Here is an 18,323-nt window from a genome sequence, read left to right as displayed (position 1 = left end):
TCTCTACTTTTTCTGCTCTACAAAATGAGACCTCGAGCAATTGCTTTTCGACAACAAATTGGCAGAGAATAGCCTATTAGGCGCTGTAGATCCACGAAAACTGGTGCTACACCTTCAAGTAAAACCTCAAACGAAAGGTAGCTCTTTGGTTCACGCAATAAACAACACTATAGATGAAGTAGCGCAAATTTAGTACATACTTTCCTTGAGATTTTTCAAAATATATGAAAAACAAGCTTATTTGCGCACAAGCTATACAGCATCACTTACATGTGTGGTATTATTTGATGCGCATTAAAATTCTCTGCCAAGCTACGTGGCTAATATAGCTGCATTAGAAATTTTTGACAATTTTTCTGCCTAAAAGTCGCAAAATACAGGATTTTGAGCAAAATCATGAAGAGGGCGTGCATTTGGAATTTAAAGCACACATATCATAATAGATCCAGAGTAGAGTTATTGAATGGTTTTTGTTTATCTAAATATGATGCGTCTTTCACAAGATATGATCAAAAATTCCTTCGTGCAAAATCACCGATTTTTGGACAGAATTTGCCTACAGTAGCAAGGAGAAAATCTGGATGACAATTTTTTGAGATACAAAATTGTTGGTATTTCATGATAAAATTATGCTAGAGCTTTGAATCAGAGCTCATTCGGCAGGATTTTTTTTTGCTCTATACTTTGATAAGTACTACAAATACAGTTTTGACGACAGAAACTTGGTAATTTGTCAAAAACAACCAAAAAACCGCAAAAAACATCCTATCAAGAATTAGTCTAATAGCCAAGGCTTGTACACTTAAAAGTGGTAACACCTCTGATACTCACTACACTGTACAGTGATATTAGTGGTGACGGCTTTCGACTGGAGTTTTTTATTAGCATTCCTCCCTTTCTTTTATTGCACTTTGCAAGCTTTCCACTCATAAAACAACGCTACCTTTATTGATAAAACTAGAGTATGTATAATTGACAACAGCACGATAGACGTAGAACACAATGCTAACGCGTATTATATAGTGATTGTACTTGTGAAGGTTCTGGTTTGGGTTCTATATCTGGCCTACTGCTACGCGCTTTGTGGTGGTTGCTTCGATGGTCTTATCCTGGTGCTTGCGTATCCCTTGGTCTGTTATCTTTGGTGCATGCTGGTTTTCTAGTCTATCTCTGGCTATGGTACGTGGTAAGTAGCTTTTTTTCCTCCGGCTGCAATGATATAAAACGTCTTTGAACGTTTGTGTTATTATTATTGCTTCCTTCCTCATGATAATGCATTTTATCATGATGTTTGTTTTGTTGCGTTTTCTTTCTCTTTTGTTGGCTGTGATATGATCAGTTCAACAATTACTTGTTGCCTACATATTACTATACCCCTATGGTAGTATGTTCTTTTCTTTCTTTTATTATTATGTTTCTTTGAAGCATACCTTTTTTTACGTTGTGTGGATGTGCCTATCCCTGAAGCTCAACAAGACTCTATCCGAGGCCAGAAGGTGGATAGGCTGCCTCCACTTGGTTATCGCTACTTACTTTGGTGATGATTGAGGGTCTCAACGCCAGAATTTTAAGCTAGGTGATGTAAGTAAGGCATGCTCTAGCACCTGGGGGAAGTTTGATGACAGCGCACACTGCTAGATTTGGTATACCTAGCGGCGCTTAAAATTTTGCCTCACATCAAAACAGGGGGAAACCCTCGCAATTTTTTTTTTAGGTCAGCGGAGTTTTCAAGCAATCTGATTGGCTAAGAGATTGAAACAACAAAGGTCTGCAACTAGTTGATTTCCTATTGATTTGTCATTTAAAACTGTTTCGTTTTTGTAATAAAAGAGTATCCAAACAAACTATTTTGTATTAAATAGTAGCATAAGATGCATTTATTTGATTTGTTATCCATTACACAATCTTATGGGATAGATATTTATTTAATTTACTATGTGAAGATGCTTAATATTAGATATTACTTGAATATAGCGTTACTTACATTGCTATTACAGCAGTATTTATTAAGAATGATTGCAAAAGCTGCTGGTCCAATGCTGCTGAATTACGTGAACAAAGTTAATCTCTCAGACATCATCTGCAGGGTGGACACACCTTCCAGGCATTATTTGCAGGAACGACACACCTTCTAAGAATCTTTTCTATATTATACGCGGCATACTGCAGGTAAATCCACTATCATATGGTGTTTTGAGTATAGCACTTAACCATTGTAATGCTTTAAATTATAAGCTACGGCCATACAATGTTGAAAGCACCGGATCCCGTCCGATCTCCGCAGTTAAGCAACATCTGGACCAGTCAGTACTATGGTGGGGGACCACATGGGAATACTGGTTGCTGTAGTTTTTGCACTTTTTTTTTTGGTCAAATTTTTAAAAATGGTTATCAAAAATTTATGTAAAAGATGTGTTTCAAGCATTAACTGCAAATCTGCCTTTTTTTTAGTCTATTCAGACAATTGTGTATAATGGACATGTATAAAATAATTCTTGAATGGGTATAAAAGGCATTTTGGTCAGCCAGCAGCGCTAAAATAAATTCAAATCTAGCTTATTTTTTTTTTGATCAAGATTGACCAAATTTCGTCCTTTTTCGGCTTCTTTAAACTATTTTGCAAGTTTCGACTATGTAAGTTGTGATGATCAGCCCCTACTTCCTAAGACATTTCTGTACTTTTTAAGGCGCTTCCAATGGTGCCAAAAAAAATAGGTGTTTTGACTGAGCTAATTGAGCTATTTTAAAAAATATAAAATGAAGTTCTTGGCCGAAATGTCAAAATCCTGCATATGAAAACCTCATAGAAGTAATTTCAGAAGTTGCTTTGGGTTGAGAGGAACATTTTGATTCAATATATACCATAGTAAAAGTCTTCGTTTTCAAGGTGAAAAATGCGATCGTTTGATTTTCGATGAAAATCATGAGGGATACCTCATGGTTTTGAGTCGATTCTTGACCATATTTTTTTTTGACTCAAAAAGTTGAGCAAAAGTGCCAGGAAGTTACTGCTACTCGAGTACAATTGTTTAGCGTTATTCTGATGGCTCATAAAAGCCTACATGTCAAGATATTAAGGCTTGAATGCTGTCAAATTTCTTTGTTTTTAATACATTTGCTTGTCAATATATATATCAAACAACTTGGTATTTAGTGTATACTATCTCAGTTGCACTTTTAGTGTGAGACGTTTAAAGATTACTGATTCTCCGTTTGCTTACTAGGAAATTGCAGTAAAAAGGTATCACGTTTTGGGATACTGTGTATGTAATATTTAAAGTCAGATGTATCACTATTCTATAAAAACTAAGATATATTAAATAAACATCAATTAAAAAGCTTCGTTCGTTCATTGTAGAAGAAAAACGAATCTAACAATTTGTGATTCTTCTATCCAGATCGCAATCAGAGTATTCTTATGTTTGTTTCTATGTATTTTATATATAGGAACACTACGGTAGTATACTCAGTAGTGTAGTTGAACTTTTGTGAAATTATCGCTACGATTTAATCCAGGCATTTCAGAAATGAATTGCTTAGAGAAGATTTGGGTATTGTATATTGCTTTCCAACTATGGATAATGATATTACTATACAACTGGGCGAACTTGACGAAACAGAGCTGCAAAGTTTAGTGGAAATCAAGAGTCCATCGAGTGAGTGCAGGATCAGAATATTACATTCTGATTCAGTATTTCGCAAGAAAAATGATAGGATTGCTAAAGGTTCAGTAATGGCCTCGGCGTTAGAGTACTCTGGCAACAGACGAAATTACAACGAAGCCGTTATAGCTCGATTTTAAGTAATTGAGTGCCATGTAATTTGAAATAAAGGGTAAGAGCAGTGGATTTATTCATTGCCCTTTCATCTATATCCTCGGATATAGTGTCCTTATTCATTTAGTTACCTGGTTGATCCTGCCAGTAGTCATATGCTTGTCTCAAAGATTAAGCCATGCATGTCTAAGTATAAATAAATTTATATTGTGAAACTGCGAATGGCTCATTAAATCAGTTATGATCTACGTGACATATTCATTACTACTTGGATAACCGTGGTAATTCTAGAGCTAATACATGCAAAAAAACCCAAACTTACGAATGGGTGCACTTATTAGATAAAGCCAACGCTGGGTAAAACCAGTTTCCCTTGGTGATTCATAATAATTTAGCGGATCGCATGGCCTTGTGCTAGCGACAGTCCACTCGATTTTCTGCCCTATCATGGTTGAGATTGTAAGATAGAGGCTTACAATGCCTACAACGGGTAACGGGGAATTAGGGTTCGATTCCGGAGAGGGAGCCTGAGAAACGGCTACCACATCCAAGGAAGGCAGCAGGCGCATCAATTCTACAACTAAATCATAATTAAGTTACACTCCATAAGTCTTGGAAATACTCCATAAGTCTTGGAAATACTCCATAAAAAATTAAAACTCTTTGCTGATCCTCTCAATGTAACTAACGTAGTTTATTACTAAATGCAATGCTAAAATATAACAAGACTTTATTCATAAAAGTACTACTGCTTTTCCTTTCTTGCAATTAACCCTAACTGGTGCAAAGCAGGGTTCCATGACAACGGGCATAAATCGACCCAAAATAGGCAGCGATTCATCTTCGTCAATAATGATTTTGACATTCTCCATCATAATCCTAGAACTAAGAATCATTGTCAACAAAGCCGGCATCTTACTACGAATCATAGCTTCAGTAACTGGATATGATACTGAATTGAAGGCATCATATCGAGTAACATAGCCTTGAGGGGAATCCAGTAGGTACAACGTCAGGGTTTCAGCAGCAATAAATAAACCACTAATATGCAACCTGTGAAGCACACCAGGTGATGTTGAAACTATCTTGCCCAACATATCTTTCATCACTTTAGGCATCTTGAAACCAGCATCTCGGAATTCTTTTCTGGTATTGACCCCACCAACCAAAGCACATTCACCACAACTAATCTCAATATCACTTTCTTTTATCTTGAACAGGTAATCCATCTTGCGGCCTGTTTGCTGTCTACTGCAATCACTTGGAGAACGGACAGAGTTGGCAGCATCTGTAGATGCTTTACTGCATTTTTCACGACTATACAATTTATATTTAGCAAATACTCCATTTAATAACTGAATTAACTTACGTGACACATCTAACAGCAGCAAAATCAAAGCACTTGTCCACACAGGACCACATTCTTCGACCCATTCCTTGTTCTGTAACATCACGCAACGGGAAAAAACCACTTTGAACTAGGCGAATAGCATTGTTGTAACTGTCTTGAATCCAATACTCATGAGTGTTAGGTGCAAACGTAACCTCATTCACTTTCGTATACAACTGATCTCTGGGTGTGTTGAGCAATTCTTCCATATAAGTAGTGACATTGGATGGTAACACAGGCAACTGCAAAGCCTTATAACTTTTAATTTCTTCCATTTCCGCTGGCGAAAAATAATCATTCCAACATCTGTCTCTGACATCCATAATCAGTGAATGACACAAACTATTAAAAACCCATTAATAACATATCCATTTACCAAATTGTAACACTTTACTGTTCATGGTCCTTCGAGATAGCAAGCTTCATCATCTCCTCCTCTACCACTTTGCCTGTAGACAATTTCCACATCTTTGTCTTGTCCAATCCAATATACATATTTTTAATTTTCTGCTTATCTTGATTTGTCAATTTATGTTTGACAGGCACGGCATCGTCTGTGGAAATACTATTGGATGATGATGATGATGTTGTTGATATTACTCCGCCTGAAACAGAACGACAAGTTGCTGATCCTCTAGATTCGGCTTTTTAGAAATCGTAGCTTTTACTGACCAGTCTGTCAATAATCGTAGCAGAAATCTTGTCCCAGTTTGCCTTTTGAGAGTTAGGCTATTTACAAAATATCAGAAAATGTCTTCCATTTGCACATTTTTGAACTTACCAAATCAGTTCCCTTAGATCTGCAAAAGGAAAACACACGTCGAATCCAGCTCCTTCTATAATTGTCAAATTCATCGCCATTATAAACATCAACAATGTCATCGTGTAAACAATTAATTATGGTGCTCAAAGTAAAATTTGCATCGCGAGGAACAAGCTGCAATGCTAATTCAATAACTGAATCATAGGTATTATCTGCTTGGCTAGATGATGATGACATATTTAAACTAAAGAAAACACTTTATCATTATGCAACATTGTTTCACATTCAAAAAAAAATTTCAAAAACAGTCTTTTAAAAAACAGTCTACTCAATTTTGAGCCTTCTCCACTTCTTTTCCTTTACTTTTACATACTGTTATCAAGAGAATTACATATTCTTCTCAAGAGATTGATTTGCTATAGAAGTGTAAAGCGTTGTTCATCCTTCGTCCATGTAACGTGTCTTACGATAAGTCTTTCTCTTTGTTTTGTTCTTATCAAGAAGTTCTCTATTGCAGTGTAAAGCGATGTTGGTTCACCCAATAACGTAGGTGATAGTGAATTATCTTTGTTTTGTTTTTCTCAAGAAAGTGATTTGTTATAGAAGTGTAAAGCGTTGTTCATCCTTCGTCCATGTAACGTGTCTTACGATAAATCATTCTCTTTGTTTTGTTCTTCTGAAGAAGAAGATTTGTTACAGAAGTGTAAAGCATTATTCATCCTTCGTCCATGTAACGTATCTTCTTCATTTCTTTCAATCTTTTTGGGATTAGATCTACTTTCACCTGTTCGCGGTTAATCCTACCAATTCCATTTGGAAAACAAAGCAAAGCAGAGTCTGGATTTTTGCTTACCAATTCCAATTGCAAAGCAAAACAAGTAAAACTCCCTTCTATTCAACATAATCTTGTGTAAAATGTTATAATGGTAAGTGCAGTACATAATGCGCTCTTTGATGCACTCAAGTCAGCAGATCATTCAACTGTACACACTTCTGGCAGTGGATTCTATCCTATCGTCCATTCGATACAAAGTAGAGTACAACATCCAACACACAAAATAAATCGTAATCTCTTCTAATATTTTCTTCCATCCATAGTCTTTATGCATATATTTACAAGAGAATTATCTACCATACAAATGAAAGTATTATACCTACATCATGCGCATATTTGTAAACTATGCCCCTGGTGGTAGGGCGAAGTGGTAGAACTCCCGTATGCCAACGGAAGGATCCCCGGTTCAAATCCTGGTGAACGCAAGTTGTTTGATTTTTTGACGTAGTACTGATGTCCTCGTTTGGTGTTTTGTACTCATCCATGATCTATATTTTGACGATTTCCGCAAGACTGTATTGGCTCTAGGAGTCGCACCTTATTAGTAGTAGATTTCTTTCCCAACTTAGTTCAAAAATATCTTATTCCCCTTCATTGCAGACATTGGGTCCACCAACAGTCTTTTCTATCCCTCAGTATGACATTTAAAGGACTTTAAATAAAACCTGGAGCTCGACTCCCTTACAAAAAAAAAAAAAATATTTGTAAACTAATATATTTTTAGGGCCAGTCAATTGTGTACCTTTTTTGGATTATCTCTGGCCGAACATGAAAGACCATGATACATTCAGGAACAAACTGTTACAGCTACATCCACAGTGTGCACTACTATTTATTACATAGAAACAAAACAATGCAATGGTAAGCGTCACGATCACTTATAAATCACAGAAATGCGATATATTTGTAATCACTCTTTTTCTCAAGATGGAACAGCAAAAAGACAACGTAGAAGTTGAAATGCAAGTACAGAATGATGGGCACCATGAATTTGAAGATATTGAAATGGATACTCGCAATAGCTATGGTGGGCAATTACCACCATTCGTCGATGCAGTGGAAAACGATGCCCTCAAGCGTATGGAAAAATTGTATTTCCAAATGCATCAAATGAATACGCACAACATGGAAGAGCAAGATGTTGGTTATCAATTTAATCAGGTTGAAATGCAAATAAAGAAGAATGACAATCCTGGATTTGAAGAATTTATTAATCAATACTCACAACTACCAACATTCGTTGATGCAGTGGATAATGAACTGGATGATGGACTGGATGATAATCATGCATCTGAAGTAGAGTCTGATCAATTGGAAGATGATGACGATGAGATTGTATTACAATCCGAAGAACAGTCTGAGGAAATGGTCAACGAAATGTTTAAACTGATGAAAGAAACCTTTGGTATGGATATGACAAAATCGATAATCATAAGAGCTTGTAAGAAGAACGGTATCGAATTATTCAAAACATCCAACAGAGAATCAACTAGCAGCATCCGCAACATTACTGTAGATGGCTTGAAGATTCGAATTGCTAGATTTGCATCTGCTACGCTTGACACAACTCTGGTACTTAATCCCATGAACACAAAGAAGAATATCATTGACAACTGCATGATGGTCAACAGTAAGATCATTTCTGTTGAAGCCGGCAAAGAAGTACTGTACTTCCTTATATTACGTTACACTCCATAGTATGAGGTGGTAGAATCAATCGATGAAAGCTTGAATTTTTTACATATTAACTCGTCCTAATTTTTTGCACATGATATAGAAAACCTTTCTAGAGTTTATTGGATTCATATAAACCGTTTTATAGAAAAGAGAGTTATACTCTGCATCCACACCAGACTGCATGTTAAAGGTCATGAAATTAATTGATGGATTTTCACGTATTAACCTATTCTGAGTTTTTGCGCATTATATAATAACTCTTTTGAGAGTTGATTATTTCAAGTTTTTATTTTTTCAAACAATAAAAACTCCATATGCTCATCATTAGCACAGGATTTGAATCCTGTTTGGTTAGCTGTGTTATATCAAATGTCATAGCAAGGTCTCACACTAAAGGTTTTAGGCTATTCTTAGGTCCTTTGGGTAAATCATGCTAATCATGATTTATAAATCAATTGTTGGGTAGATAGTAAACCTATTTGTATTATAGTTCATCATCATGCTGTAAACTCTAGCATAATGAAAAGTATATAAATGCATCCTTGGGATGCATTCTCAATAAAAGTGTAATTCTTTGGCAGATTCAATTTTACATTGTATTTTGACATAACAACAATAGCAATTAGTGACCACCAAATAAATGCTCAATAATAGCCAATCATTTTTTCTCACCATCATGTGATGTCAAGTTGCTGCATTGTGGTATAATCGCCAGCTTTTTCATGGTACTTGTGATTGATTGCTGATCCAAGCCTTCAAGTCCAATAATCAAATGTATTCGAGCTGTTGTAAGTGCATGATATATACAGCGTAATTTCTTTAACCTTGGGCAATTCAACAGTAATATTCATGACGAGAGTATTCGACATGTCAGCATCGTCAAGATTTACACCAAGCAAAATAATAAGTTTTGACAACGAATGACAGTATTTGCGTCTTTTACCATGGACCACCTTGTGGAGATTTCCACATTAGCAGTATCGACATTGGTAAACTGTGTTGTGTCAAAATATAATGTAAAATTGAACTTGCTAAAGAATTACACTTTTATTGAGAATACATCCTTTGGATGCATTTATATAATTTTCATTATGCTAGGGTCTACCGTATGATGATGAACTATAATACAAATAGCTTTACCATCTACCCAACAAGTGCACAATCTACCCAGAGAACCCAAAAAATAGACCCCAAGAACCCAAAAATAGACTAAGACTGGCAGTGTGAGATCTTGCCAACACATGTGATGTACCATCTTCCATATCTTCATCTGGATTTTTTTTTCCAAAAGTAGCATTAGCAGTTGTACAAGTAGTTTACTGAAATCGTAGACAGTACCTGAAGCAGCTCCTTCGGATGCAATAGTGATGGATGCTTCCGTATCATCCTCTTTATCACTACTTTCGAGAGCTAATCTCCTCTTTTTGTTTGTCTATCGAGGAGTGACAATGGTTTAAGCGATGCTCAACTGCTGTAGCATCTAGTTTGACCAGCAAACGTAGTGAACCCACGTTGACGTCTTGCAGTTAGGCCATCGATATTTTCTTGTCGTTGTTGTTCTTGAAGAACTCTTGCTTTGTGCCTGGTATACAAACCCAGGCACAATGCTGGCTTTAGCAAGAAGCCCAAGTGCCACTTCTACGTGTTGCCGATAAAAAGCATTAGTCACCAGGCTATTCATGTTCAAGTTGTGATGAGAATGAAAATCCCCACAGTGTACCAAATAATGAGTTGTGTCTATTCTTCTTACCTTGCTGCTGGAACACTCTGTTAGTAGACCGTAGTGCCAGCAGAGATCTACAAATACCTGAGCACTACAGTCCATGAATTTCTCGTCGCCGTTTATCGAGCCTTGCAAGAAAGTTTTGAAATACCTTGTAATATTCTTCGGTAGCATAGTGGAAAGCAATCAGAGTTATTGTGGTGGTATTGGGGGCTTTTAGGTGCTTGAGTGAGATGAATGGCAAATTGTTGGGATCTGATTCAAACTGGAAAAGCCTCTTTCTTGTTTGCTATTGGAGCATGCATACATGTTTTATTCGTCCATTGATTGCAACTTGAGCAGAACCTGTTTGTTTGACTCTTGGTATAAATTGAGGTAGTAGTTGAATGATTGAACATTGCCATTGCTTCTTTCGCAAACATATTGTTAAGACCCAGTACTGTTTATAAAGTGATTATCATGACACAAGACATCTACTATACAGCAGTATCAACTACTAACATAACATTTACATATGCTAGTCTACTGGAGCTCGCAACACTAAAAAGGTGCATGATGAGCTGAATAAGCAACCTAGAGAGACGCGAGTCATTGTTTTCATAAAGAGGCCATCCAGCTCCTCTTCTCAGATAGACACCGCTGTCAATGATGCAGCGTCTTTGAGATATCATTGTGCACAGAGACCTGTTAAGAAACAGCTTGCTAGCAACGAGAAAAGTGCTCCACGGGTGGAATTTGACAACAAAGCCGTAATGTACTCGTTTAAGTCTGACAATGAGCCCTGTAGAGCAGCAGACTACAAGTCTTTGAAGCCATGCAAGCGGCCAAGAAAGTAATAATCTCTGCTAATCTCAAAGTTCATCTTGAACAACAATTACAGCAAGGAAAAGACCCAAAACTTTAAAGATACAAACAATACATATACCACGAGTGGAATAAATTGCTTGATGCAACAATATGGAATACTTTGCAGAATTTCAACTGTTCAAACATCATTTTATTATTAACAACTAATTCGCCTTTAGTAATTAATTCCAACTGGTATCAACGATGGCTCCATTACTGCAGGCTTGAATCTACCCAAACTAATATTCGAATCATCAAAATCCACGAACTCTCTGCAATCTTTCATGTTAATTCTAGCACTCAAAATCATCTTGAACATGTCAGGCAAACGGCTGTGTATTTGTAGGATATTCTACTGGACTGAATGCATCATATTTAGTGACAAATGCAGATAAACAATCCAATATTAACAATTTGAGCACTTTATAACTAATATAAAGACCAGAATAATGCAACTTGTGAACCAGACCAAGAGATTTTGACACCATTTTAATCATCATATCTCTCATGACTTGAGGCATCTTGAAACTCTCTTGTTGTGTTTATACCATCCACCAAAGCGCATTTCCACATAACAAATAATCTTTCTCCCACATTGTTGACGAGTGAAATCACTGGGCGACGAATTCAAATCAGCAGCAACCTCCACAGATGCCCTTGCTACACTTTCCCCATACAGTTGTTAATCAAGATCCAATTTCAGCTTACCTGATGCATTTCACTCAAGACCGCATTTCTCTTTTCAATGTCTTGTTCTGTAACATGATGTAAAGGACAAAATCCGCTTTGAATCGATGGAAAGCAATTGTTGTAGACATTTTGAATCCATTTTTGATCAGTGCATGGGTGGCTTCATTCAAATTTGTACCGTGCTAAACTAAGAAAGTTATTTTTCATCTAATTTGGGAAAAAAAAGGTAAACTGCTGCAAAAGCAGCAATTTACACCCACAAGATACTTTCAATAATGACTCAATCAAATTTTCCTTGCCTTGCAGCACAGCCCCAGAAAGCACAGATTTGCCATGGCGCCCAGCTTGCCAAAGCATTTCCAAAGCGACAAATAAAGGCTACCGGCAATTTCCAAACATACAATCACCAACGCAATCATATCATGGCGCCCAGCTTGCCTATACGACCAATGAAAACCTAATGACTACCGGCAATTTCCAAACACAAATCAAAAACATAGTCATATCATGGCGCCCAGCTTGCCAAAGCATTTCCAAAGCGACAAATAAAGGCTACCGGCAATTTCCAAACATACAATCATCAACGCAATCATATCATGGCGCCCAGCTTGCCTATACGACCAATGAAAACCCAATGACTACCGGCAGTTTCCAAACATACAACTATGTTGCCCTGGCAACACTGCAAGAAAAGTAATCATCGACTAGTAAAATGGTGGAAAATATCAAAGTGGGAATAAAGAATTGAGATGAAATTTTTTTACCCTATTTATAATATGGCTTTTGTACGCCCGTCTACTACTACAGCAAAATATACTGTATATTCATTGGTCATATATATTTGTTTGAATTATTTTCTTGGCTACTACCTAAAATCAAACGCTTATCTAAACCGATCCGTTTCGCCAATACATCTTTTTTTTCTCATCACTCCAAACCACAATATAACATCATGTCTGATTATATTAATACCACTAAAATCTCTGCCATAATAAACTCTATCAAAGATGACAATTCCGATGAAATCAATTGGGCAGATTTCATTTTAGCAGCCAAAACCGAACTTCTCAATTCATCAACACAATTCGAGTCATCAGGGAAGATGAAAAAATTCTGGCTGAATCTCGCAAAAAGTAGTACATCACAACTTGGATATAAATTGAACACAGGCACAGACACTTGGAATCTTATTGAAAAAGAATTACAGTTCCCTGATAAGTCAAACCCTACAACGGAATCTACCGCGTCTCAGAAACAATCCAGTAGCTCAGGAAGCTCATTAGGCATTCCAATAACGGATGTTAAAAAAGATGCAGCCTTGTCATTCTTCAACGGTATGCAGAATGGCCATAAATGGAAGTTGAAATCTGGCAGATACGTGGAAGATGTCATGAAAGACTTTGTACAATCATTGGACTTTGAGCAGTAAGTGTCAACTTTAAACATCAAATAGATACCAACGTATAGCGACTAGCCCGTCCATGTACTGTGTACTTGATATGAAGGATGTCAACTGGCATCCATTATTTACAGAAGAAGAAAAGGCAGAAATTGAGTTGATCACCGAAGTAAAGATCGAGTACCCACCTTTACCGATTAAAATGGTCCAATTTTTGAAGAATCTTCCAAAATCGACAAACATCAACGACATTTACAATTACTTGGAAGCTCATCCACTCGACATCAACTCAGAAGCTTCGTTGGTGTACTTGAAATTCTGCTTACAAGCCGCCATTCTACTTATCAAGGACAGCTACTTTCAAAAGAAAAACAAGAAGGAAAGAGACATCTGTTCCAACATCTGGCATATTATCAATAGAGCTTTCAATAACAGTATACTTGATTGCGATATTGAACAAGCATCAAATGCATCCAAAGAAAGTAATTATAGAAAAAGAAAACTGGCAGCAAGTAATTGCATGGAAAGCCAGCGGCACCCTTTAATACCAGATATGACAATATCTCATGGCGAACAGGAGTATGCAATCATTGAAGCATCAAGATCAAACAATGACACCAAAAAAATTCAGGATGGGGGAAAGAAGTGTTCCGAATTAATGGTGCATATTTTTGATCAGCTGCTCGCAACATTCCCAACCCAACAACGCACGATCAAAGTTTATGGCTGTCTGCTGTCTTATTTAAACTGCACTCCTCTGGAATTGTCTAACCCCAAAGGCTATGTAAGAGTTTTCAAGCAAGGTGACTTCTTGAAACATCCAGAATCATCGTTGCATTTCAGAGCAAGAATGCCTGAATTGTTAGCACATATTTGGCAATTCAGACTTGCAATTGAAAAAGTCTGTAACTCAATCGCTCAAGCAGAAAATGAGCAAAGTCAATTTACTTGATTTTTTTCGAGTTGTATATATCATCATAACATAATAAATGTTCAGTCCTTAGACACTTTACAGTACAACCCTAATATGGAACCTGAGTTTCAAGGCATCTATCAGACCTGGCTCATATGAGAATAATGATTTTACAATCAATCAACAAAAACCACTGTTATTTCTGCCCTCTTTCCTCTGCTCAATGCTACCAACGTTTTCTTTGAACGACGGCTCGGAGCCTCAGAGATTTCACTACTTACTGCAGACATTTTATGCAACCCATGCATTGTCAATGTCCAGACTAACGTTATTAAATATGGAATGCAATAAAATATCATTATGAACGATATAGAAGGCAATAAAATATCATCATAAACGATAGTGCTATAACCTGCCACCTACTTTCTATTCGCTTCAAGGGCATTTACTACTGTATTGCCTTATGAACAGGGCATGAGTTTTTCAGCTGGCCCCACCAGCCAAAATTAATTCAAACCCAGAATCATAGTCTGTTCCAGATTGGACAAATTTTGGTGATTCTGGACTCGATCGAGCTATTTTTGCAGATTCGACTTAGTGAAGTATGATAATCACCCCATGCTTCCTTAAGCTTTCCTGGAGTATTTTTCAAGGCGCTTCCAATGGTACCAAGTTATATAGATGTTTTGAATACACTTATTGAATGATTTGTAAAAATATGAAAAGAGGTTTCTGGCCAAAATGTCGAAATTTTACATATCAAAGTCCCACAAGGATGATTTCAGAGGTTGCTTTGGATTGATAGAAACATTTTGATTTAAGATATACCATAGTAAAAATCTTCATTTTCAAGGTGAAAAATGTGATCGTTTGGTTTTCGATGAAAATCATGAGGGGTACCTCATGCTTTTTAGTCGATTTTTGACCATGTTTTATGGGTCTTCAAAAAGTTGAGCAAAAGTGTCAGAAAGTAACTGCCAGATGAAAGCAACCATTTGGGGCTATTCTGACGATCTAAAACGGCCTTGAACGCAAGAAAATGCAGCTCAAATGCACTCATATTTTGCTGTATTAGGGACACTAAGGACTAAAAAGTGGGAATGCCAGTATGCTGCTTGCCCGTATATGAAGTAGCTATGTGTATATGGATGTAAAACATCACATAAGAATCAGATCCACAGATAATATGAAGGGTGACTAAGTGTAAGTGGAGGGTCAAAATGAAAGTAGCAGTATTTTGATAAAATACGCAAGAGCAATCAGTAGCACGGGCTGCCGCTGCGCAGGTTGGTTCTCACCGAAGCGAAGCGTAGGTCAGGAAACCACTCGAAGTGTTGAAAGGCTCGTAGTTTATAATAAGATATCCAGTTGTCCTAAAAAAATTTCCCACATGAAAATCATCATCGCAATGTCTCTTTTAGGATCTGCCCAACCTTGATTGCTGACAAGATTTCTATTACATAAATTACATTTGTTCTGGTTTGGAGTTTAATCTCCCACGCTATGACACAAGAACGTTTTTGTTTGTCTAATCTGCATAAATCAACCAAAATATGTCGATTATTGGTAGACCACTGCACTATTGGCAAAAGCTTTATTTCTACAATTGAAAAATAATTTTGTGATGTTACAATACCAAGTTTGTCCTGTAAGCAACTAAACATTGACGCAAGCGAACAAACATGATGCCATGTGCATCAAAAGCAACACACACACAGACACATAAATCAACAAAATATCACAGATCAACGTTTAATACCACACTTTATTAACACCTGAAATCAAACATGTAAATCATTACCATGTAATTCATTCACATACTTTACAAATTGTTTATAATGCCTATCTCACAACATGAACAATCTGGACACGCATTTCCCATACCCTCATACATACTCGAGTTTTTCTTCATGTGGCATATTAAATCTATCACTTCCATTAGGTACGCAATATATTGATTATTGGCCTTGATGATCTAATTGCAAACCATATTCGATGCTACGTCTGTACAAGAAATGCTGACAACATTTTCTGCCAACAAAGCAAACAATTCTAGGATGCAATCTCTCAATCGTCATTATCAACTGTTGCTTTCCTTCCATCATCTCTTGTTGACCCAAGTCTTTTTCTGATCTTGTTGGTCTCGTGCAGTAATTCACGCAATGCACCCCTTTCTCCTCCATCGCCTCCACACTGGTCAATGATTGATCAAAAAAATTCGCTTCGTTCAATAGCTTTAAGAACTGTTCTTGCTGTATTGCAACACATTAGCCAATGGCTCACGAATGCTAGGATTGACCCCCACAAAGAGAATGAAACAATTGTATTCCATGTTGAACAATGATGAAGAAAAAGCAGACGCGAGAAAAAAAAAAGGCTCGAAAAACACGATTCAGGTACAAATATCCTTTTTTGGCAGTCCATTTTTTCTCACCTTCACTGTCATTCTTCTAACTAGTGTAACTCTTCTTCCCCTCTTTAACATACAATGACATCTTATTCAGTGCCCAGTTCAGTATTAGCGCAACAGCAAAGCATCACTTGCACTGTTGTGCGTGCAGTTATCGATGTCAATACTGCTCATCCAGTAACAAACCAAGATCAAACAAATCCAACATTCCACGTGCTTGCTCATTTGAATACATTGATCAATACTGTTGCTTTAAGAATACCATATGACACATTACAGCAAGCAATGAGAGACTTTTGTACGGCATGTGGAATGGATTTTAACCGTCTTAGTCTACAAGAAAAGAAAGACTTGAACAAGCAACACTTACAGATTACAGCCACAGGTGAATTAATACCAACCTTGGAGTACAATCCATTCAAAGTGCTAGCACCATCAAATAAAATTCAGGTAAACCAGTTTCAAATACACACAGACTCTTTGCCCTTTGAAAGATTAGGTGATATACCTAGAGCACGCACAGGCCGATTTCACAATTTCTTTGCTGAAGATGAAGAATTGGAACAAACATATGAGTTTGACATCCCTGATGCTGTATCTGACGACTTTGAAGAATTTGAAACGAGTGAAAGAAAACAATCCACAGAATCTGATGCCATTAACATAAGTCGAGATCCATTGAGCACTGAAGCAGGCACCCACGATGACCACATTATCATTGATGATGATTCTGACAATCATATAACCCTTAATGATGATACGAACAATATAAATGTCTCAACAGCTCCAGAAGATATGGATCCCAATGTGCAAGGATCAACAGAAGACTATACCTTTTTAAACGACGCTGACTCCATTTCTAGCTCTGCCACTCCTACTCAAGCAACAGTTAATAGACATGAAGTGTTTGAAGCAGAAGGGTTTCTGGATCAACTGTTGCATACTTTTAGTTTCGCCTCTGTGAATGATCCTCCTACTGCACCATCATCTTTTGCAAACTCTCCTTCTGGGCCTGCAGTAGCATCACAACAATCCATTATTGAGCCTCATGATATTCAAGCTAATGATGTTCTTGATACTGAAACAGTATCGCCACAGCCACACAGTGATGTTCCTGCTACACAAACAGCATTCCAACAAGCAGATGATAATTTCAGCATCCCTGACAGACCCTCTAATTGATATAACCATTTTTTTTTACTGTCTATTGGTTGTTTAAAATCTGCTTGATATGCCAGATTTTTTTTATCTCTGATTTGAAATGTCTACAGCTACAGCCCGCAGGGCGACACCATCGCCGAGCGTAGCGAGATTGCAACTAACTCAGCATTTGGTAATACTAGTATAAAAGGGTTTTACCTTTGCCAAACAAAGGTGCAAAACAATAGTGTTTAAGCAGTAAATTTGGTTACTCATTTCCATTGTTATAAGCTTACCAGCAACATAATGTATCAAAATTAGCATGAATTAGTCTTACCAAAATCAATATGTCTCCTGTTCAAATTAGAAGTTGCACCAGCTGCAGAATTGCCCTTCCAGAAGACTTCAGCTACCAGAAATGTGATTCATGAAGTGTAAATAAAAGCCATAAAGCAAAAATACAGCCAAATTTGACAACTTTCTAGCCTTCGTATCTTGACATGTAGACCTTTTTGAGCTACCGGAATAACGCCAAACAATTGTGCTTGAGTAGTAGTAATTTCCTGGCACCTTTGCTCAACTTTTTGAAGACCCAAAAAACATGGTCAAAAATCGACTAAAAAGCATGAGGTACCCCTCATGATTTTCATCGAAAACCAAACGATCACATTTTTCACCTTGAAAATGAAGACTTTTACTATGGTATATCTTAAATCAAAATGTTTATCTCAACCCAAAGCAACTTTTGAAACCATTTTTAT

At 37.0% G+C, this 18,323-nt stretch overlaps 4 protein-coding genes across 4 annotated transcripts; 3 read left to right on the top strand and 1 right to left on the bottom strand.

Annotated features, from left to right (window-relative positions):
• Positions 1–4,510: 4,510 nt before the first annotated feature.
• ATC70_004002 (uncharacterized protein) lies at positions 4,511–6,166 on the bottom strand (the record flags this gene model as incomplete). Its single annotated transcript, XM_064823357.1, has 5 exons — positions 4,511–5,093; positions 5,146–5,508; positions 5,561–5,771; positions 5,835–5,895; positions 5,948–6,166. 5 exons carry the CDS (start codon positions 6,164–6,166, stop codon positions 4,511–4,513), a joined length of 1,437 nt encoding a protein of 478 aa, XP_064678669.1.
• A 1,525-nt stretch (positions 6,167–7,691) lies between these two features.
• ATC70_004001 (uncharacterized protein) lies at positions 7,692–8,462 on the top strand (the record flags this gene model as incomplete). Its single annotated transcript, XM_064823356.1, has 1 exon — positions 7,692–8,462. The coding sequence occupies one exon, from the start codon at positions 7,692–7,694 to the stop codon at positions 8,460–8,462; it is 771 nt and encodes a 256-aa protein (XP_064678668.1).
• A 4,190-nt stretch (positions 8,463–12,652) lies between these two features.
• ATC70_004000 (uncharacterized protein) lies at positions 12,653–14,051 on the top strand (the record flags this gene model as incomplete). Its single annotated transcript, XM_064823355.1, has 2 exons — positions 12,653–13,125; positions 13,175–14,051. 2 exons carry the CDS (start codon positions 12,653–12,655, stop codon positions 14,049–14,051), a joined length of 1,350 nt encoding a protein of 449 aa, XP_064678667.1.
• Positions 14,052–16,500: 2,449 nt separating this feature from the next.
• ATC70_003999 (uncharacterized protein) lies at positions 16,501–17,604 on the top strand (the record flags this gene model as incomplete). The annotated part of the gene is made up of 1 exon (XM_064823354.1): positions 16,501–17,604. The coding sequence occupies one exon, from the start codon at positions 16,501–16,503 to the stop codon at positions 17,602–17,604; it is 1,104 nt and encodes a 367-aa protein (XP_064678666.1).
• Positions 17,605–18,323: the final 719 nt, after the last annotated feature.

The sequence above is a fragment of the Mucor velutinosus genome, assembly GCF_035048745.1.
Source record: "Mucor velutinosus strain NIH1002 chromosome Unknown tig00000268, whole genome shotgun sequence".
Lineage (NCBI taxonomy): Eukaryota > Fungi > Mucoromycota > Mucoromycetes > Mucorales > Mucoraceae > Mucor > Mucor velutinosus.
This window is presented reverse-complemented; position numbering and strand designations above follow the sequence as displayed.